This window comes from Tyto alba, unplaced genomic scaffold (assembly GCF_018691265.1).
Source record: "Tyto alba isolate M040663 unplaced genomic scaffold, T.alba_DEE_v4.0 Super-Scaffold_42, whole genome shotgun sequence".
Lineage (NCBI taxonomy): Eukaryota > Metazoa > Chordata > Aves > Strigiformes > Tytonidae > Tyto > Tyto alba.
This window is the reverse complement of record NW_024881318.1, coordinates 28,969,930-28,994,028: the sequence shown is the minus strand read 5'-3', so window position 1 is coordinate 28,994,028 and position 24,099 is coordinate 28,969,930. Positions and strand designations below refer to the sequence as shown.

Below are 24,099 nucleotides of genomic sequence, written 5' to 3'. Positions count from 1 at the left end.
TTTTTTGAGAACATGAGAACAGTAGTGGAAGAATACTACTGAAAAAAAATCGGACTTGACAGAAAAGCATGCATGGGATGTCATTCTTAAGATCCTCTTGTTACAAATGCTTATTTGATTGGAAAATGTGTTACAGAGCTGCAGTGCAAACAGAAAGCAGACTTAAAGAGTTTGTAACTATTAAAACTGTCATTAAATTTGGTGTATCAGATGTCAATACATTCTAGCTATTTCATTGTTAATTCAATAAAATATCTTCTTGCTAGATATCAGAAGTAGTGCAGTGCTCTAATACATGCAGTTCTCTGCAGTGATCAGTAATAATCTTTTGCACAGCCTAAACATGTTCAATTATATATAGTACAAGAAGTTAATAATGAAAAACATGCACTACAGTTGCTGCAATATTTGTTTTTATACATAGTTGGTTAAAGCCGCTTACTCTAACATACTAGTGAAATTACTGCTGCAGATTTCTGGTTCTTCCCAATCAAGTTCAAGCAACTCTGGAATCTTAATACAGAATTCAGTGTCAGCTCACTTCAATGTACACAAAGCTCTGACTATATTTTAACTTGAGAAAATGCAATTAAAGGTCAAACCTAAGCGCAGGCACAGGCAGCATTTCATATGGCAGCAGTGCTCAAAGTTCAGATGAAATGTGGGGGTGTTTTTTCCTGCTTAAAGAGAAATGTAAAGATAGATGTGGTATAGTAACAGACATATTCCAGTTATAGAAGGCACATGAAGGTATTCATAGACCCAGAGATGTGCAAAGGGCATAAAGACAACTGGTAGGAATGTATAGAGAAAACAGAGGAAAGATTAAGACTGAACTGTAAGGAACTGAAAAATACAAACAAGGATCCTTACAAAAGCTGGGGAAGTTAGCTTATTAGTTCCAGCATTAGTACAAAGAGCTAAAAAACCTGTAACAGACACTTCAGTAAGAGCTCTCCAAGCCACTTTCACATCAGACATTTACATGATCTGATACACTCACCCATGGCCAAATCTTAACATGCATGGCTAATGTACACAGTTGCTTTCAAACTCAACTTCACTAGCTCTGGAGACGCACACTTTCCATCCTCTAGCCTTAGCTATGTTACAGATTTTTTTCCAATATCAAAACCTTCCATTATAGTTCCCAACCCTGTTTCATAAAAAATTCCTTCTTTTCTGCATGCACACAAGTTGGGTAACACTGGGCCCATCTAAGCTTAAGCCCTTTCTAAGTCTTAGAGAAACAGATGATCAGGAAAATCTATAGGCAAGAGCACAAAACTTTGATACAAAACTCTCCTTCGACTTTTAAAGTCACCCAATTTTTAACTGATAAAATATCTTACTACAAATCAATTGCAGTTTGGAATAACAACATGCATTTATGGATTTTAGTTTATCTTTGGTGTTTTTTAACTCAAAAATCTATAAAGTATATGGCTTCCCAGGCATTCGGCACATCTATGTTCTGACACTCTAAATTCCGCTGGTTTTAATGTCCCATGAATTAAGGCAAAGAGGGAAAATCTTACTCTTTTAATGCGTGCTAAAGTGAAATCACCCACAAATATAGATCCATTATATTCTATGCATAAGAATAACAGAATAATGGAAAGTGAAAGAGAGAAAAGAATACGAAGGACAGTTGTGCAGAGATTTATTTGGAAATTCTCCATTTCTTCTGTAGAGTTTAGCCTTCGCTCACATGTTTATTTGGAGCATATTTTGATTCTGGAATATTCAAAAATACAGAAAACAGATGTACTAACCAAACCATACTTTATATGAACATATATGCATGAAAAAAAAAAAAAAAGAAAAAGCAGAGAAGGAAAACAAATCCAAAACATGTCAGCAGGGATTCGAGTAATCTTTTTCAGATATTACTTATTTGACTAAGGCCATCTTACACCACCTGCAGCTTCTTCCAAATTCTTAACCCAGACCAGACTATACTGTACGTTTCTTTCCCAAGTGAATCAATGACAGATTTTCCCTGTTTCTATATTGATTCATAGATGCAAGGGCTGTCCATGATTGACAAAGTAATTCTCTTGGAGAAACATTATTTCTAAATAAATACGAAAGCGCTGTGTGAGACAGTTCTGTGTTGTTCCAAACATTTATCATTTACAAAGGAAATCTAAAAAAATACATGTATGAAATTTCACACTTCAGTATATTTGTATTTGTTCTATTAAATAGTTATTAAAGCAATACTGAAATACAAAATTATAAAGAGCTAAGTATTTCCATTTTGATCATTTTGTGTGATCTTCTCTAACATAATGCACTGGTGGAGTTCGCAGTCCTGAGGGATATGGGATGAGCAAAGAGTCAGGACCTTATATTTTAGGAAAGCAAACTTGCAGCTGATCAAGGAGTTAGCCAATGCGACCACCTGGGAAACTGCCCTCAGGGACAAAGGAGCAGAACAGAGCTGGCAGATCTTTAAGGACATTTTCTACAGAGTGCAAGAGCTCTCCATCCCCAGGTATAAGGAATCAGGAAAGGAAGGCAAGAGACTGGCATGGCTGCGTCAAGACCTGCTGATCAAATTAATAAGCAAGAAGGAAATTCACAGGCAGTGGAGGCAGGGACAGGTATCCTGGGAAGAGTATAGGGATGTTGCCTGGTTGTGTAGGGATGGTGTCAGGAAGGCCATGGCACAGCTGGAGCTGAACTTCCACAAGGGATGCAAAGAATAGTAAGAAGGGCTTCTACAGGTATCCAGAAAAGGAAGGTCAAAGAAAGTGTACCCATCCAATGAACATGACTGGCAAACTTGTAACAACAGATGAGGAAAAGGCTGAGGTACTCAACAACTTCTTTGTCTCAGCCTTCAATGGCAACCTTCCTTCCCGCAGCCCTTGAGTGGATGGACTTCAAGGCAGGCACTGGGGGAGCAAAGTCGCTCCCGCTGTAAGAGAAGATCATGTTTGTGACCACCTGAGGAACTTGAACATATATAAGTCTATGGGACCTGACGAGATGCATCACAGAATCCTGAGGGAATTGGCTGATGTAGTTGCCAAGACACTCTCTGTGATATTTGAAAAGTCATAACAGTCAAGTGAAGTCCCTGGAGAATGGAAAAAGGCAAACATTGCACTTATTTTTAAAAAGGGTGGAAAGGAGGACCCCAGGAACTACCAACCTGGCAGCTTTACATCTGTATCTGGGAAGATCATGGAACAGATTCTCCTAGAAGCTATTCTGATGCACATGAAGGACAGGGAGGTGATTCAAGACAGCAAGCATGGCTTCACCAAGGGCAAGTCCTGCCTGAGCAACCTAGTGGCCTTCTATGATGGAGTGACTATATCGGCTGAAATGGAAAAGCCAACAACCTTCTCCTTAAATTGGAGAGAGATGGATTTGATGGATGGACTTTCAGTGGATAATGAATTGGCCAGACGATCATATCCAGAGAATAGTGGTTAATGGCTCAATGTCCCAGGGGAGAGCAGTGATGAGTGGTCAGTGATCTGTACTGGGACCAGTACTATTTAATATCTTTCTCAATGATATAATGAATGGGATTGAGTGCACCCTCAGCAAATTTTCAGTTGACACCAAGCTGAGTGGTATAGTTTAAATGGCTGAGGGAAGAGATGCCATTCAGAGGGACAGGGAAAAGCTCAAGAAGTGGGCCCATACGAACTACATGAGGTTCAACAAGGCCAAGTGCAAGGTCCTGCATAAGGGTCAGAGCAATCCCATGCACAAATACAGGCTGGGGGATGAAGGGATTGAGAGCAGCCCTGCAGAGAAGGGCTTGGGAGTGTTGGCTGATGAAAAGCTCATCATGAGGCATCAGTGTGCGCTCACAGCCCAGAAAGACAACCATATCCTGGGCTGGATCAAAAGCAGCATGGCCAGCAGGTCAAGGGAGGGGATTCTGTTCCTCTACTCTGCTCCTATGAGACTCCACCTGCAGTGCTGTGTCCAGCTCTGGAGTCTTCAGCACAAGAAAGACAGGGAACTGTTGGAGCCAGTCCAGAGGAGGGTCACAAAAATCATCAGAGGGATGGAACACCTCTCCTGTGAGGACAGGCTGAGAGAGTTGGGGTTGTTTAGCTTGGAGAACAGAAGGCTCCATGGAGACCTTATTGTGGCCTTTCCATACTTAAAGGGGGCTTATATGAAAGATGGAGACAGAATTTTCAGTAGGGCTTGTAGCAATAGAAGGAGTAATGGTTTTAAACTAAAAGAGGGTAGGTTCAGACTAGATAAAAGGAAGAAATTTTTTACAATGAGGGCAGTGAAACACTGGAACAGGTTTCCCAGAGAGGTGGTAGATGTCCTATCCCTGGAAATATTCAAGGTCAGGTTGGACGGGGCTCTGAGTAACGTGATCTAGTTGAAGATGTCCCTGCTCATTTAAGAGGGTTTGGACTAGATGACCTTTAAAGGTCCCTTCCAACACAAAATATTCTGTGATTCTATAAAATAAAGCTCTTCTAAGAAAACATAGCAGCAGATATTAAAAAATATTAGTGGTCTACATGACAGAGTTAGTATATATGCACTCCACAGAGTGATTCCTAGTGACACTAAAAAGGCAGTATTCCTCTTTTCCCTGCATATTCAGAGTTCAGAGGTTGGCTATAGAAGATATTTCAGTTCTAAAAGAATAATGGCAATATACAAAAGAGATGTTGTAGCTATCTCCTTTTTTAAGGTTGTTTAAGAAATGAGTTGATCAGTAAATGTCATATATTTGGCTATATCTTCATATTTGCTACCTTTAATAGTATTTGGTAATAGTACCCACTGTATATGTAAATTCATGGCAGTAATCTAAAACAATGTACAAGACAAGGAAGAAATACTAAAAGTCATGCAAGGAAGATTTGTGAGGAAAAACACAGAAAGTTTATTTATTTAAAGTTTTCCTAAGCTTTTTAAAAATTATGTGTAGTGCTACATTAGAAGACACCCTCCCACGGAAAGTGGAAGGCATTTCACCATTTGGATACCTAAGATGGAGAATCAGGGAAACTGATAGAAACCCATACTCACCAGCTCCTAGTAAAATAAGGAACGAGGAAATTCCTTCCCTCTCCTCGAGTTTATGATACATTTCCACTGTGCAATACCTCAGCTCAGAATAATGAAAGCTTAAAATAAAACTCAAATTCACCTGGTTTTGGGACTTTTTTCCCCCCTTTTCTTGTTGTGCTACTGCAGTGGGAGATTTTATGAGTTATAAACAGACACAACAGAAACACACTTCCAATCCTGAATCTCACAGCATCTAAAGTGATCCTACCACTGCACCACTGTCAGCCAGGCAGCACAATTCGCTTAACAGAGGATGAGTTACAGGGGATGACGGATTGAGGACAGATTTTCAACCTTTGTCTCACTATCTGAAACAGTATGAACCACTAAACTGGATGACAGAACATGTTTCTCTTTCTCTCCTTTGTGTAATTCTGGCTTTGTTTTCCAATACTGAGATTTTCATTTTTCTCTCTGATGTTGTAATATTGCATTTTAAAAATCAAATGCAATTAAATCTTGAGTACTAGTGATCACATAGGTTCCTTCAACCCACAACAACTAAACAATAATGGGTATAAAAATAATGGGTGAAAAAGATGGCAGAAATAAACTGGCATATCCAGCTCATCCACATTTTAATTCTGTAAACATTTGTTACATGTTATATATCTAGTGCTCCTTTCAAGGGCTGGGGCTTTATGAGCAATCATGCTCTTATACTTAATCAGAACCATATGGAGGTCAGTGTGAGGGTCCATCCAACTGAAGCAGAACTGGAAAGTATATTAAAAGTTAACTGTGGAATTATTTCATATGTAACTTACAGAGTTTAAGAAGCCAATTTAACAATGTTAGTGTCTTGGTATTGTTGAAAACAGAGCATGTCAATGAAGTGACTCACAGTACCTATGATATTTCTAAAAAGCAGATTTCTGAAGTTTTCTACTAAAAATAAATAAAAGGAATAACATGCGACAAGCAAATAATCTCAAAGATCAACAAAAGATAGAAGATGGGATGAAGCCCATATTCCTATACCTTTCCTGCTGTTGCCTATTTCTGATGGGGAGACTACAGAAAAGCCAAACCTCAGCAGTTTTGTTTACATGAAGTGCCAACATCTCTTTTCCATAATGTAAAAGTCTACATGCATAATTCCTGTACATAGAAATTTGGATGTAATACTACAATCAGTTGCCAATATCAACAAAACAAGCAGGCAGCTAGCTGTTTTTTGTTTTAAAAAAGAAAAACAAAACTAAAAAACCCCAAAACAAACAAACCAAAAAACCCACAAACTTTTAAAATTTTCTAAGTGAATTTAGTGTATATGAAAGGGAATTAAATAGCACTTACTAATGCCAGACACAATACGAGCAAGCACCAGACAGCTTCAGTGCACAGCTTTGTAAATGCATCTCATTTTTGACCTCCAACATTCTTGTTGAAAGTCTAGGTCACAGAACAGGACTTCAGAGCCCTTCCTTTGTGTGATTTAAGCTCATGGTTGTGACTCACAGTTAAACAGAGAGCACTGTCGATAATAGTGGTAAAGGAACACATTTGGGGAAAATTTCTCCCCTCTGATCTTCACAGCATGAATAATGCTTATTCTGTATGCGTTCCAAGTGCGGAACTCCCATTGAGGTTTCATTAAAAAAAAAAAAAAGAGGTACAGAATACACAGCAGAGATCTACACTGTGGATAAGAGACTCACAGCACAGATTAGAGAATAACTTTGCCCTTAATTTGAACTCAAGTTCTTTCCTGCTTCTCCATATTGCATTTGAAAGATCCATTTCTTGTTGTGTTTTCCAATCATGCTGCAAGTGTGACAGAAATGCAAGCGCGGTCTTTCTGATGGCTAACATGAAACATATCTCTCCAGTGAAACAAACCAAAATAATTTGGTTAAGATTAGTCGATGAAAAAAAATCTGTTGTATACTTTAGTCTAATGCTGTATACTCTCAGTGGAAAGAGTAACCATGAAGGTTCAACATAAGCAGCAGAAAAGCCACTCAAAAAGTGTCTTCAGAGTGATGACGCATTATTATGTTTTTGGTGCTTAATATGGATTTTTGCATGTGTGTGATGGAATAACTACTGAAAGCCTTTCCATTAGTGGGACAACAGAAACAGAAAACTACACCTTCTACTATAAAATTCTGCTAATGTAATTCTTGTTTGCTTTAAATACACCCATAGGGCTTTTATTTTCCATCAAGGGAACATAATACCTCTCCTGCATCAGAGCACCATTTGCCGAGCAACTTTACTGAGCATTTACAGATCACCTTTTACTGAGTTGTGCTCAGATAAATCAACCTCTACATTTTTTTTTAAGTCACCAAAACTGCCTCTTTATTCTCCTGACTTGTCTAAAGTGGAAAGAACTAAAAACAAGAAAACAAAGAAAGAAAAAAAAAAAGAAAAAAAAAGGGGAAAATTGATCTCATGGAAAAAAAAATGCATTTGATGCACACAAGATTCTAATAGTTACAAATTTAGCCCTACAAACGCTGCATGAACAATGTTCTTTTTCATTGTACTGAACTCTTTTTTTTTTTTTTTTACCCCTCCCAGTACAGTTTTCATGATAGGAGCCATACTAGCACAGACAGTTTTCAGGCGACTGCTTTCATTGTAAGCAGTCTCAGTGATTAAACAGGTCTCAATAGTCACAGACCCTGTTATGCCGATGCTACCATTCACCATCACCAAACACAAGAGAAACACGGCAAAATTTTAAGCTAAAAACAGTGGGAATAACCTGATAAACTCTCCATGTCTGTAGTAAGCAAGTTAAATGAGACATAGTTGAAAAAACTTTGGACTTGTCCCAGTGACAGAGCACTGAACCTGGCCACTGATTTGAGTGTAGAAGATTCTGACACAAAGAATAATGGCTTCTTAAGCACTATTATGGAGAACAAACTAGTATAGTTTAATAGCAATCATAGCTTAAGACAACAATTTGAGAGCTGTGGGAAATTATTAAATGTTGTTAACATGTAAAATTAGTTGTTTTCAGCATTCATCTTAGTCTGAGAAAAAAATTGCTAGGATAACTATTAGCATGCTTAAGTCAAAGCTTTATACAAAAATACTATCTTGCATCTCTGGGCAAAATTCACTTCTGAGTTTTATTTACACATGAACTTCACTTTAAGCACTGGCATTTGCTAGAAACAGCAAGAAAAATTAAAGATTCCACTCATGTTGGAATTTTTAAACACAAATGAAAAAAAGAAGCAAGTGTCTCAGTGTTATGTTTGTCACAGAAAAAGCAGGATGGATGGGAAGGGGTTAATGCTAGAAGGAAGGGAAGATAAATAAACATTTCCTAGAAAATATTTTGGTTTTAACAGGATTTTAAAAGGAGGGTGGGAGGAAATAATATGAAATAAACATCTCAGTTTTCATTTTGAAATTAATTTCCATCATAAGATAAAATTTCCACCTGTCATAATATATTCTTACAAATCAGTCTAGATGTCTTGTTACTCCTATCTGCATCATATGGCAGAGAAGATATTATTTTATTTCTAAAAAATTTATTCTTACCACCCATGCTTTAATGTGGAAAAAGCCTAAAAAAAAAGAATAAAAGCTAACAATGGAGTATAAAACACCAACCACATGTACCTTTCACTATTTATCATTGACATGCAGCAACTCTGACCAGTGGAAGTACAGTGATCAGCTGCAACTTTTTGCTGTATAACAAGCTTAATAGACAAGAAACAGAGAAATAATATTTGGGAATATATGGACTGAAGTAACTACTTTGATTGAAGGTACTTGAAGCTAAGACACCTGTGCTTACTTCCTCTGAGGAAGCAGCAGATGCTCAGGCCGTAAAAGCCCAGGCATCTTCCTCACTGGCAATGCACCGAACCTCCCAGAACCTCCTGACAAGACCAATTAAAGCAAGTCTTCAGGTCTGTAATTGAGCAGATTTACTTAAAAAAGTCTGACAACACACCCTTCAAAATTAGCACTTCTGACACCACAGCCAGAGAACAACCACTCTAACCAGTCTGTCCGTCAGCTGGCTTGGACAATCTGCAATTAAAAGTCTCTATGAAGTCCCTTACCAGCAAAAGAGAAAAAGCAGGAGTTAATTCAGGAAGACATTACGGAAAAGATAAAACACTGCCCTTAGGAAGCCAGTGAAAGTCAGATCCCTGGTTTCTACCAAAGTAGGAGCTGGAAATAAGCAAAAAAAAAAAAAAAAAATCCTGGCATTTTATTAGACAAATGCCACAATATACTGGCTGGAATGGAAAAATAATAATAATAAAAAAAAAAGACTGAGAAAAAGTCTTTATTAGAGTAATACGAAAATTGGGGGGGGGGGGGGGGGGACGACACATTGAGGGGGATGAGAGAGATAGAGAGACTGTAGTAAGTATGGAGAGAACAATCTATGCTCTTATTAATCATAATTCTAAAATGATACAAAGACCCCGTTTTGGAGCAAAAACAGTCATCACTGTCAAATGCTCCATTATGGAAAGGATTTATGTGGTTTCCTCTTAGCAAAGTAAACCAAGGCTTGAAAAATTAAAACTTAGTAAACCAAGGCTTGAAAAGTTCCACATATTTTACTGTTTGTTTAAGGCCCTCTTATGGCAACTACCAGATAGTACAGTGCTAATCCACATTCAAGAATTGACAGACATGCTGAAAGAAATAGGTAAGGAGTTTTGCTCCAAAATTATTTAGTATATTAAGAAGCTTTAAGTTAAATAAAGCAAAGGGTAGTAGCTTTAATACAGAACTGAAATGAGAGGTCAGATTCCTTTGCTCTAATGTTGGTAAGCTGCCACCAAAATTACTTGTAATATGTTGCAGAAACTATAAACACATGGTATTTACAGCAAAACCCCACTTTGTACCTCAGATCATAGGTCTATATTTGAAGCAAAATTTGGACTCTAAGCCAGTGTTAATAGTGTTGAGGTAAATTTGTACTACTTGAAAGCTTTTTATGACCTTTATTTTTTTTTAAATCAAGGCCCTCTTCAGGAAAGTTGGTAGTTACAGTATCTTATGTTTCCTAAAAATAAAAATAAATCCTACGTCTCACTCTTTTTAATTGCAAGTGTACCCAGGACAGTGCTGCATCCATTTTGATCTGTTTTGTTTGAACAGGCAATGACTTCATTTTCACCACTGATCTCATTAGCGTAGACTTGTATCTGCAGTATAAAAGGTGCTCCATACAAGCAACTTCTATTTCATATCACATCAGTCAAGACTTATCAAGCTACTACTTGATACTCAAATATAACACCACATACCACTGAACTAGTTCATCTTTTAATTTTTCTTATTTACCTGTAGAAATAGCTTGTGTATCTGTTCAAAACAAACACCAGAGATGTTGATTTACATGATATACTGATGGAGTCAGATATTACTAATGACCAGATTAATTCATTTGTGGCCTGGTGTCTCCATCAGGCCACTTTAAACGGGAACTGGAGTTCTACACATTTTACAAGGCCCTTTTAAAATGCACAGTAATTCCATTTGCCAGCTGGCACGTTTTCAAGGCAATCCTGGTTGAGCCATAACATATAAAAATAGGAAGAAGCATGAGAGTTTAATAAAAAGAAATCTACCACAAGAGCAAAGATTATATCATGCTCTAGAGTATTTCAATGAGCACCTACTACAAAGAAATCTCTAATTTTGGGTTTGACACTTCACCATGAAGGAATCATGGAAGACTGCATGTTTGTTGCACTGTTACTTGCTATAGCACACAGTAGCAAATGATCACTTGTACATTATTTTTTGGAGGGGAATTTTGAAGTAGTGAGAGATTCAAACGTTCAAGTCTGAATTTTGGCTGCAAGTAAACAGGGAATATTAATGAAACTAGCAAAATCTACTGTAAAAGTAGGGTCTTTACTTCTTTTTCTTCTACAGGTTTGCAACGCCACAACTATCAAACCACACAGGTTTATAACAAAACAGAGTGCTTATATGATCCTGTGTCTTTAACTGCTATGCTGAGGAGATACACAGATACTAACCATTAAAGTTATGGATAAACTTTATCCTTCCCTAGATTCTCCCTTGCACCCTTCATTTAAACCCTTACATTGGTTCTTAACCTCACAACACGGGAAGAACTTTTTTGGAGAGAATTCCTGACTGTAAAGGAAAATGTGTCTCTCTTGCTGTACTGAGCAAGAGGGTCTCCCAGTCCCAGGAGAGCACTTGGGGCTGGGAGAGGAGGCACAGTTTCCTCAAGCAGGCATGCCCTCGAGAACTGAAAGTAATAGCATACTCTAAGTATATAACCATATTACAGTTACCAGTGCACACTAAGGCTCCCAGTTACGAAGGACTTGAAAGCCATACAGAGATCTCACATAGCACAACTCTCTGCTCAAGATGCTCAACTGCAGACCCTCTCATGTTTCTTTTTAACCATGTTCTAATGCCCATTTTAAAACACACCAGCTGCAGAAGCAATAAACACAATATAGAAAAGCTGAATAGATTTCATGCTTCTTTTTTTTTTTCCCCCTTAATGCTTAATGATTTCAACATTTCTTTTTTTGGAAACTGGGTCTTTAATGCATGTAATGTTTTATGCCTGTAAAGAATAGTTGTTTGAAGTGAAGAGAGAATATGAAAAAACTCAGATCTCTGCTCCTTGGTCTGTTTGATCTAGGCCCAATTTCCCTGCATTTCAATCATATTAATTCCACTCCTGGAAGATTAAATTGTCAATTAACTCAAGATAAGTCCTGTTATATAGGGAAGAAACTGGATTCTCCCGACTGTTTGCCTCTTGTAGAAATGTACTTGTAAGTGATTGCAAGATAGCTACTGCTAAAAGCAGGGTATATTGTCCTAATTTGGAAAAAAAATATTATCCTAAACAAAAAAAAAAATGCCTTTTTCATTCAGTCATACCCTGTAATTCCAACTCAGATGATCTTTAGTTTTATTCCACAATGTACTGAACAAATGTTACTGAAATAACCCTACCAGGACCCCACCAGCAAAGACTGGATTTTTTCCATATGGAATAAATACTGGTATAATTTTCCATATGGCTTTGCTTACTTTCTGTTCTAAATATGAAAACATAGCAAACAGAAACAGGCATAGAAGAGTTATCAAATCCTGTTAGAGCCAAAACCTGGACATAAATGTAACACCATAAGGCAAACAGGTTTGGGCTCAGAATGAAGTTCCATGATTCCAAGTGCTATAGGAAGCAGCTGCTAAACTCAAAATACATCGCTTTGTTGTTGTTGCTGTTGTTGTGGGGTTTTTTTTGAAGTGTTCACAGAAAATTAATTTGCCATTTCGACAGCCCTGAAATGTAAAGCCTGGGCAAAAAAGCAACTGTAAACATTAAAAGGCTACTTCCCACTCCCAAAAAACCAAGAACAACTATGTTCATGAAACTCAGCCAAGCAGCTGTATTTCAAAAAGATTCTGTTTCACTCCTAATTTGGAAACAAAGGAGACTGTTTTTTAATGTATTATTTGCATTACCCTGATAACCTAGAAACCAGATCACGTGCTAGTACATACAGAAACTTACCCTGTAATTTGGCAGCCTAGACTGTATCATCACATTTTGAGCTTTTTGATGAACAGACCTTTGCTTCATGGGAGTAAGGTGCCAGTGAAATATTTCAAGCAGGACAAAAATTGTATGTTACATAAAAGTAAGGGAAAGAAAGAGTTTTGGCTTCAAACTGCTTGCTGTCTGGCTGTTCATGCTTTATGCAACACATGGCAATTTATAGACTGATTGGACAGCTACACATAGCTCAGGACAAATTAATTTGGTAGATTGCTCTCACTAAGGATTCAGTTCTGACAGATACTCAGTAACTGCAGTGGCAAGTAAGATGTCTCCAACTTCACTGCCCTCCTCAGTTTTTACAATGCTGTCTTTATTCCAACAGGAGTATCCCCCATTTGCACAGACACTTCTTCAGAGTTGTTTTTGTCATGCTTAAGAAAGCCATAAGAAGGAGGAGAGAAACTGCTCCTTCTGGTATAAAATCCTGTTTCATTGCTCTTCTTAGTCAGAAAATACATGGAGGTATGACAGAGGGGCCAGATGTCTCTTCAGTTAGCTTGTTAGACACCGTATCAAGGTTATTGCTGAAAGAGTATTTAAATGAACTTACCAGTAGAGAAAACAAGAACTGTATTGTCCCAAAGACCGTATCTTTTCAGAGCATCAGTAAGATTTCCTACAGCTTCATCCATAAGAGTCACCATTCCTGCATAATGGCGTCTCTTTACATCTTTAATGGAAGAATATGGTTTCATGTATTCTTCAGGGACCTCTAGAGGTTCATGGACGGACTGAAAAGCAAGGTAGAGAAAGAGGGGCTGGGGTGGAAGGGATAGAGTGGGAATTAGTTGAATATGAAGTACTAAATGCAAAAGTTACTACAGCAAAAGCAGCCCTGATTCATCAACAGCTGCAGGTACTGTTTTGATTTCTTCTACACTTCTCTCTTCTAATCCCTAAAGGTAAACTAATACAAGTTTGATACAGGACTTTGTAAAGCTGTGGAAAACATCAGGTGTACCTTTTCTTTGTAACACTGTTGCTAACAGTTTCATTCTATGAAACTTGTCCCATTAAACTTTCAATTTCCTTTTTAGAAGTGCAGACTACATCCTAAATAATTTCTATAACTTCGTTACTTGTACTATTAAAAAAGAAATGGAGAAGGGTAGCAGGCCAGGGCTGTGCAGCCACAGATGATTCTAACAGCAGAGAAGGCAAATTTCACCAGCACTACTTCTCAAATTTAGCTCTACACACCCTGCTGAGTAGCCCCAAGTTACAGCTCAAGGACGCGTCTCTCCATTAATATTTCATTAACATGTTTTTTAAACATTCTTTAGAGTTGAAGTTATCAAAGTAACAGCTGCTGACTGTACCTTCTCAGTTTTGTGACTGGCTATAAGATCTACAGCTCTTTCTGTGAATAAATTAGTGGAGTACATGTTTTTAAACCCAGTTGCCACTTCTTCTCCGTCTCGAAAGTCCAGAGCGCAGCGTGTTACATTCTTTGCTTTGATGAGGACGCAACGGTCATGAGAATAATAGTCCTCACTCCCTAGAAGATAGCCTAGAACAGGAAAACATGTCAAATAAGCAGGCCAACAACATGTTTCATAGAAACAGAAATATCAGTAGGAAAAAAAGTCAAAAATAAATGTCAAAATGTTAGTGGTCTTGAGCTGAAACACTCATACAACATTTCTCTACCTGTAGTGACAGGTCTAAGTAGCTCAACATTTAATACTTCATAGACTTTGCATTGCTAATGCAAGTAGTTATGTCAAAACACATGAAGCAGTCTGAAAGCAGTTCAACGACTTCATATTTATCACTCTGTATCAAAGATATTAGCATTAAATTAATGCAATGATAGAAAAGGCAGTGACCTATCCATGTACTACTCTGATTTTCAGCTAGCATGATTTTGTATATTTGTATTTTCACATAAGACTTCTCTCTCTATTAGGAAGTTTAGATTGATTGATTTATTTATTTATTCAAAAACACCCAAGTATGAAGTATTTTTTTATGTCAGCTGTAAAGTAATTGCTGATGCACTGCTGACACCAACTGGTGAAAAAAAGACACTGTTACTTAGATACCCAAAAGAAACAAACTATGCAAAAATTCTACAGGTACAGATTTACTCCTATGATGTGCTGCCCTGTTAAGCATGGAGTGCCTTTGCTTTGTATCAACCAGAAACAGAACACTTAAAAATCATTTAAATCTCAGTAATTATTACTTCTGAAATTAGATTTCAGGTTTATTGCCCAATACCCTGAAAAAAAAAGATGAATCTGCACAAATATAATCTTAAATTCTGCAAAACCAAACTAAAACTGGGGACAAAAATCCAAAATAGAGGAGTTCCACTTGAATTTTTATTCAGCAGCTTCAACTACAGTTACTTGTGCATAAAGTATGAACAGAAGTAATTCAGTTCTGTTTTAAATACAATATAAGTTTCTAATACATTTTTAGGAGGAAAAAATGGCTTTTCTTTCAAAGCATGAGAGTGATTCTGTGGGCAGACTGCATTTTTCCTTTCTGAGTGCCTGCTGGGGGAGACACTGCATCAAGCGTGACAAAGAATCAAATGTCCCTAATTGCAATCAACGCCTGCTGGAATTCCATGAACATTATAGGATATTAAACTCCCACGTTCTCTCAGAAATAATGTCAAGTGGGGCACCCAGTGACCCCACCCAGAGCACCCTGTATTAAGGCTCCTGCTGTAAGAGCCTGCTCAGTCCAGGGTGAGATTTCATGAGGAGTGCCAGCCTACCTACATCCATGCTGTCAAAAAGATGCCAAACTCCTGAGCAGAGATGGGAGGAGGCATCTACATTCAAGCAACAAGCCATTATATTATAATCCATACCTATTACCTTAATTCAGTTGTGAAACTATGGCTCCAAGCTCCCTGAAGAGTCAAAAGAGATAAACAATCTAAGGGAACAGTTCTTCCCACTTAAAGTTTGGATTGACATAGTCTATAGAAGACACGTAGCACAGCCAGGCTCTTCCTTTAAGTACGTAAGGTTAGACAAGAGGAATGCAGGCTTCTGCTTGAGTCTCTCTCTTTATCTCACTTTCTCAGCTGTAGAAGTGAGCAGCAGTACTATCAACAGCTTGCAAAGTTATTTTGAAGACGATGAACTGTTCTGAAATTCTCCATTCAATGCAAGTGTCTTAAAAACAACCAAGTGGAGATGGACCACTTTGTGTTCAGTACTGTACAGAATGAGATACATTGCAGACAGCCCGATTCACGTAACATTTGTGACACTCATACAAAACTAATAAACATCCAACCAATACTGGGCCAGGAGCCTTTGCAAGTGGAAGAATAAACAACGTGTAGTTATAAATTGCACTCATACTTGGACAATCTAATTCTGGCAGTATTTTTTTTAGCCTGAGGGTTTGACTTCATAATTTGTGAGTTCCTGCAACAGGCATTTTGGATACTGTTTTATAGAGGCACTCACACCATCCTCCTTGCCACAGGCTCTGGAAAACCAATGCTACTCTATTCACAAAACACGAACATAGTGTGGTGTGGCATCCATTTCTCTCTTAAACATACCAGATTTTAGAAGTGTGTCTTGGTTTGGGCTGAAATAGAGTTAATATTCCTTTTCAGGGACTAGATGAGTGCTGTGGTTTGGATTCAGCTTTGGGTTTGGTATGGGAAGAATGCTGGTAGCACACTGGTGTTTTCAGCTGCTACCGAGACTTCAAGGACTCCCCGACTCCCCATGTCCTGCCCATGCGCCAGGGCACAGGGAGCAGGGAGGGAGCACGGCCACAGCACCAGACCCAAACTGGCCAGTGAAATATTCCATATCATGGCACGTCGTGCTCACTGTATAGAGGAGGGGTGGTCGGGAAGGGGCTCTCTCTCTCTCTCTCTCTCATTTCTGGGATCGCGATTGTGGGATCTTGGTATCTCGGGGTCGCTGGCCAGGAACGGGCTGGGGATTGGTCAGCGGGTGGTCAGCAATTACGCTGTACTTTGCCTGGTTATATATTGCTTTTTGTTTTCCCCCCATCATCATTATTGTTCTCGTTTTATTGCCATTATTAAACTGTTCCTATCTCAGCCTGCGAGTCTCCCTTCACCCCTCTGATCCCTGCCCCCATTCCCAGGTGGGGAGGGGGAAGGGAGGGTGATTAGCTGCGGGGGTTGGCTGCTGATCAGGCCCAAACCACGACAAAGTGTAACATTATTTGCAGAGCAATTCATGTCTACTCTCTGATCTAACACAAAACGTTCAAATTAAAAATACTTATAAAAACAAACTAACCACTGCACTTTAAATCTTCTAACCATCATGGAACCAAATTAAATGCAGTTCATAATGGAGCCACTCAATAATCATGATATTTTCTTCCATAAGTTGTAAGGCTTGGGGATGCATTTAAGGCACTATCTTATTTTAAGCAGCAACACTTTGGAACCATGCACGCCCAGGTATTGATTTACTTATACACTAACAGTAAATCTGCTGTTCTTAGAAGAACGTGGAAGTTTCTCATAATTTTTAACACCGTATTTATTGCCCATGTTAAATCTAACCATTACCAAAGTAAGTGTCAAATCCTCTGCGGGTTGGAAGGCAATCTTTTCTGTACATCCCTAAATGCCACTTCCCCACCATGTGAGTAACGTATCCTGCCTCTTGAAGTAGCTCTGGGAGGAGTTTCTCATCCAGTGGCACACAGCTGGGCTGGCACGGCCAAATTATCTGGTGTTGTAAACCTGTGTGGATCTAGCAGAGAAAAGAAGGATGAGAGATTAGTTACAACGCAGCGATGTATTCCCAGAGGCTACTTTATAAGCAGGTGCAAAAAGAAACACAGCTACACCAGAGGCTAGCGTTAGTTTTAGGGTCTCCTGTTTTTACTGATGTAGCACCAGGGAAGGTGAGGAAGCCACAGGTGGAGGGCAGGGGTGGCATGGAGGAAGACAAGCAAATAGAACCACAGGGTCTAACAAGATCTTCCTAGGCATAAATCAACTGCAATACTGCAACTTAAAAAAAAAAAAAAAAAAAAAAAAAGAGCACCTTTACCATCATGGTTTGTTTGAAGGCTAGGGACAACATCTCAACATGGAGTGAGAGATTTTAAGTAGGATGGACATGGGCAAAAAGGTGCATGGCAGGTGAAAATACCAAGCTTTTGCCTGTATTGGAGAACAGTCATCAGAGAAAAGGATGATAAAAGGTAAGAGAGCTGGTTTTTGCATTACTCTTCTAAATGGACATTATATATACACAATTATATATTTAGTTACATAAAATGAATGCAAGCACTACAAAAAGAAAAAGCATTTGAATACTGGGGATAGCACAAGTTTTAGACACTGCCTAGATCTGACCTTTAAGAGTTCCACATAAGTTTACAATTTTAAGAAGTGGTGAGTGTTGTATATCTTTACAAAAGTATGACTGACAGCAATACTCCAAGTAATACATTTTACTCAATGCAAGGAATCTCTTCAGTTATTGTGTACTAGCAGCTGACTTTTTGTCAACTCCCTTATCTCCTCCAGAAGAAAACAGGCACTTCCCTAAACCTAGGCTAGCAAACATATACATACAAGTATAAACGTCTTGTTTATTTACTAAATATTTCTAGTAACCTGTCTCCATCAAAGCACAAGAAGTCCAAGACCCCTGAGAGCACAAGACATCTGATTTTATAACTCCACTAAGCACTACAGCATAGCAAGCTGCATAGCTAATTTTTAAAGCACCACTTTAGCAACACTTTGAACTGACTTTTAAACCGGCTTTTGAGCCCTGATCTTAGGCAAGTGGGTAAGTAGACTCTTGAAAAGGGCCTACTAGTTACTAATTTTCTTTGAAACAGAAAGTGGAAAAAAAACCAAACAAACAACTTTTTAATTTTTTTTGTAAATGCAGTATTACAAAAACTGTTATTAATATAATGAAATACACATGCTAACAAAGCATTCTAAATTCTTCCACTGCCTCTAGAAAGCAAGAAAATGAGAGGAAAATAATAACAATACCACTACTACTACTACTAATAATAACAACAACAACAACAACCTATAGCTTTCATAAACTGATACCTTTGCTCTTCTTTCTTTATGGACTACAAGCTGACTATCAATATTCCAGCTCTGGATAGGAGCAGATTTAGGTTACTTTCTCAAATCTCTGAGCAGCTGTTAATCTTATTAATGGGTAAAACAAAACAAAGCCCCACATGTTTGCTAGATAATTATTTCCTGAAGCAAATGTCTCCTCAGTTTCATAAAAAAATTACTTCAATTTTCATAGAAACATAGAATGGTTTGGGTTGGAAGGGACCTTAAAAATCATCTAGTTCCAACCTCCCTGCCGTGGGCAGGGACACCTTCCACCAGACCAGGTTGCTCAAAGCCCCGTCCAACCTGGCCTAGGAAAGAATGTTTTCTAATATTATTGTACTCATTTGTAACAAGGTCAATATGAAGATGACAAAATTACCAAGTCAGATGCAAACAATGAATTTAAATCAGGACTGAACTATGACCATTTCCAATTTCTACTTTTAAGATCAGATGCTGCAATGTCCAGTTAACCCTGACCCATTTCTAGGTAAGCGTGTTCAGAGTATGAACTGTATTCTAGAAATAGTCACCATGAAGAAATGTTTTAGGTTATTCAATAAAACAATGTAAAGAGTTGGTAATGAAAAAGTCAATTACATCTTCCTATTCATTCTTATTGATTCTCTATGTTTCTAGGAATAGAACAACTGCTGCTTGGAAAGAGTAAGTATCACCTAGAATGACCTTCCTGCAACAAGAGACAACATTCACTAACACGGGTTGACATTTAATTTCACCCTGAGCATTTTTTTTCACAAAGCACTATGGTTAACATGCATGTGCAGGTCTTTTTGAGAGAGAGAGGAAGTTTCTGAAATACATTTAACCCTTTGTGAGCTTCCTCTTCCTCTCCATGCTGTGTTCTTCTTCCCTTGCCCTTGCAGCATCTTTGCCAAAATTGCAATAAGGGCGGGAAGGAGGGGATGTATAGCAGTATGATAAAGTCCAATTCTTATACCTGTGAAACTGAAAAAAATGGGGAAAATCATGACTGTGACTCTGACTCAGCTAGACACCCAGACTAAGAATCAGGCTGCGTGCACCCCATCAAGGGGCGCACAAATTTCTACAGCTGTGGCATCGTATGAAGGAGAATGTATGGGTTAGGATGCGTTTAAGCCCTGCATTGGAGAAGATGCTGCACAAACTGAACATGTGGTGCTGATCCGCTTCTGGCTGCATCCGGACCGCGTGCCTGTCCAGGTCAGGAGTACGTAACAGAAGATGACTAGGACAGAGAGATTTTTCACGATACGCCACCACGCTGTTAACACAACTGAGGCACGGAGAGCACCTCGGCTTTTCTGAAGCAGAACAGCTTGCACTGAACTTAGGTTCAGTTTATTCCCGAGCTAGCATGCCAGGAGTAAGTGAAGCAAGCTTTGCCTAGAAGCGCAGCGGGGTTTCACACGGCAGCCTTCCTCCCAGCGCGCCTCTACGCGAGATCCCAGGGGCCGAACTGTGGCACAGCGTCGCCAGGATCACGCAGCCGAGCCGGGCCCCGGCTACCTGCCGGCACCCGGCCGAGGGCAGCGGGACGGGGCCGGGGAGGCGCCGCCGCCGCCGGGCAGGGATGCGGGGAGGGAGCCCCGCGGGCACCGCCGCGCTGGGGCGGCAACGGCGCGTCCCCGGGCGCCCCCCGCGCCCCCGGCCCGCGCCCTACCTGGTAGCGACCGCTGAGGAGCTGGCTGCGGGAGGGGGTGCAGAGAGGCTGGGTGTAGTACTGCTCCAGCCGCACGCCGCCCGCCCCGAGCGCGTCCAGCCGCGGCGTGCGGATGGCCGAGCCGTGCCAGCCCACGTCCCCCCAGCCCAGGTCGTCGGCCAGCACCAGCACCAGGTGCGGGGCGGGCGGCCGCGCCGCCGCCAGCCGCAGCAGGCAGAGGAGCAGGCGGAGCGGCGGCGGGACGCCCGGCCGCCGCGCCATCCCGGACACCAGGAACTGGGCCGCGGGGACCGCCCCGGGGACGGGCCACGGCGGCGGCGGCGGCGGCGGCGGCGGCGCCCGGCTCCTCCCGGCGGGGCGGGCCGGGCTGCGGGGGCGTGGGGAGCGGGGCGCGGGGCACGGCTCGGCGGGGCTGCGCAGCGGGCGACCCTCCCGCGCCCCGGCGGGGCGGCTCGGCCCGGCAGCGTGGCGCTGGGCCGGTTAGTTCTGAAAGGGGCTTTGGAAAGAGATTGCAAAGTTGTCGCCGGTGTGAGCGGGGTATCCCGCTCAGGAGAGCCCTTCTGATTTTCTCCGACTGCCACATTAAACACCCGTTTTAAACCACGGAGCCCTCCCCAGGGGAACCAGGGAACTGTTTGCAAGCTTGTGTTAGGAGCCAGCTGTGTTTCCAAGGAAGCCAATGCAACAGTTTGAGTAGAGGGGACAGTGTATTCTGGTACAAGTAGCTGGGCTGTTCCGTCTTCATACATGAGACCGTAGCAGCTCATCCAGATTTAATACTGCCAACAGAGTTTATTCTGTGCTTGAGCGAAGTGGAGCAGCTACAACACAGCTTTGCTGTCTTGTCAACACAAGCCTTGCTGCCTGCCAACCTGTGCTACAGCCTGGGAAAAACAAGTTGCCACCGTCACCGAAGATGCAGCCGAGCTGTGCAAGATGGCAATTACTCTGTAGGAAAAACCACGTGGCCCCTCTCTCGCCATCACCAGCTGCTGCTCTCGTCCCCCTCCCTGTCTGCCCCTTCTGCAAAGCCATAAGTGACCCAGTGCTTTTTTCCTCCTCATTTTGTCCATAAGGATGAGAAACCTTGATCTAGGTCTGGCTGTAAGATGGTGCTTGTGACTGTTACTGAGCAGGAAGTGAAGCAACCCAGAAGCAGAAGTAACAGCTGTGTCAATAGGGCTGTTTCTTTAAACCACCTAATCTCCTAAAGCAATACTGTAACAACCACCACCCTAGTTGTAATCCTGATGTAAAATCGAAGAGTGTGAAAGGACATAAATAGCTATCAACTCTGATGGACTTTGTTCATCCATGGATTACATACAAATTTCAGTGCCCAGATAACCACGTGTTTCACATTTAGCTGGAATGGTACATATGTGCATTCCCAAATTTATATAGCCATTTGGTAATAGGTGAAGGAACAATCCACATTAAAAATCGTGTATCTTGGTAAGAAAGCCGAACACTGAGCTCCTGTCTACTTTCTTTTTGATTGACAAGTCTCTGTGGAAAGTTAGTTCCTGCTCCTATGAATGGAGTCTAGTGGATAAGACTGCAATGTTACCAGATATATTTTCATAAATCACAAAGGATTCCCTGCTGGTTTTAAAACAACAGCAATGATGACTGATGCCACATTTTTTTTTCTACAATAAGAATGTGCTATAGTCCACAGCTGGAACAAGCAACAATACTGTCCTAAACTCAATTTTCCCTGAAGTAAATTCTAGGATTGCTGACAAGCCGGTATGTGACTATGAGTTATATTTTATCTGCTGAGATGTGATTCATATTGTTCAAAAGGCTGCAAAGTTCCAATTTATCTTGTTTTTAGTTCAGATCCCATCACCAGTCACAGCTGTCTCATTGAATTGTTTATTATACTAACATCCTCCGTGTCCTTATTATAGGTATAGTTCCATTCCAATGTTAGCACATTCCCATGGAAACCATTCTTGTTCATGCAAAATAACTACTCTGAAAATCTACACACTGCTAATGAAATCAGAAATGTTGGATACAAATTTTGCAATAAAATTAATATTCACCTGACATGTTTCCAAAGTTACCATGGTGTTCAAGTGCAGCTGAACTTGTATTTCCTTGTAGAAGAGTGTCAAGAGTTATTTGCTGGTTATCCTGCTCCACCAGAACTGGATAACCTGGTTGCCTGAGCTGCCAGAGTTAAAATACTAAATTGAACCATCTGAAACATACACAGCAGATACTGCAAGTCACAGAATGGGTGTCGCTGCCTACCATATTTTCTCAGTGGTTTTCTTTTCTTATTACCAGTTGAGGGATTTAGAATCCTGATCAGAAAATAGTGTTTATATCAGAGAGTATTCTCTCGAATCAAAACAATAAATCCTGGAAATGGTCTATGTTCAGTCCCCTGTGTTTCAGTCTAGCTTTCTGAATTTGGGGTTGAATAATTTGGATGCTGTTTTGATTTCAATGATTAATGAAGTCATGAGAGTGACACACAAGATTATGGTATCCCTGTCGATTTATCATTCCACACAAAGTGTGAACATGGCACTTCGTGCCAGAGCATACGAGAACTTGTAACAAAAATTCAGATGGTAATAGTAACATCTACTCTGGCATATCAAAACTCTCTGGAGATGGAAGAAGAATAAAGGACAATGACAAAAAATGTGTCTGAGAAAACTACGTTTTGACATGTGATCTCTCCACACACAGAAATTTGAGTATTTCAGAAAATTTCCTTGATGACCAACTGCCATTTTTTCACCTCATTACAGAAGTGTCTCCTCTGCTAGCTCACTGGGTTGTGAAAGACTCAAAAGATGTCCCTGCCAGTCTTCTTTCCACCTGGTATTTCTGTTTGATTGGTTAGAAGCCCTCTTAAAACATGGATGTACAACTTAAACATTCTTTGTCCTATTTTCTTGCTCCTATTCACTTCCTCTTGCTGTATCTTGACACCACAAGTTTATGCAACACCATATCACAACCTGTAATGAAAATAAGCAGTAACAGGAAACTATGAAAGCTATTGAACACTCCCCCCTCCTCATTTCTTCAGGTTTATAATTTTTTTGATAAACTTGAAAGACTGCCTTACATGTGTGAACCTCTCTGTGGTCATGATTTGTAAAGCTTCATCCCATTACAGTTTAGTTCATCCACACTGTCCAAAGTGCTGCAATGTTGAGCCATCCTAATAAATACTCAGTAAGCTGACTTGTGTGTGAGAGTATTAAAAGACCAACTAAGTCAACTAGGAAGCCCTGTCAGACATACGGCTGTCATAGCCTCAGCACTTCTAATACTCAGCCATGCTTGCTTAAAACTACTTCAGGCATCTCTGCTCCTGAATGCATTGTTAAACAGAAAGCACAGCAGTTCTTAAGAGGTAACAGCGTGCAACATGTTCTCAGAAATTCCATTTGTCTTCTATATAGTCAGTGGTGAACACAGAGTTGTTTTGGTCTTACGAGTTGGCGGCAGGAAAGAAACTTTACTTTGCATTGCCTTGTCCCAGAAACAGCACAAGATGCCTCTTGTTCATTTCCCTAAATTTTGAAACTAAATTAAAATTAACTGGTCAAGGCTTGATCTTGGTGAGACTTGAGTGACAACAGCTGTCCATGAGAAGCCCACAAGGAAATCAGTGTTTGGACCTGTATAATACTACATTGTAAAATGAGACAGGTAGCTGTCTGCATAAGCTACAAGGAG

At 40.2% G+C, this 24,099-nt stretch overlaps 1 protein-coding gene across 3 annotated transcripts in view; it reads right to left on the bottom strand.

Annotated features, from left to right (window-relative positions):
• The window catches only part of ARSB (arylsulfatase B), a 74,803-nt gene extending 54,126 nt beyond the window's left edge, over positions 1-20,677 (bottom strand). For all 3 annotated transcript variants that reach the window (XM_033009188.2, XM_042804921.1, XM_042804920.1), the window contains exons 1-4: positions 20,386-20,677; positions 17,181-17,367; positions 13,966-14,156; positions 13,197-13,404 (exon numbers count right to left, since the gene is read on the bottom strand). In XM_033009188.2, coding sequence (XP_032865079.2) covers positions 13,197-13,404; positions 13,966-14,156; positions 17,181-17,367; positions 20,386-20,646 — 847 coding nt within the window. In that variant the 5' untranslated portion in view covers positions 20,647-20,677. The remainder of the gene's footprint in view (positions 1-13,196; positions 13,405-13,965; positions 14,157-17,180; positions 17,368-20,385) is intronic.
• Positions 20,678-24,099: the final 3,422 nt, after the last annotated feature.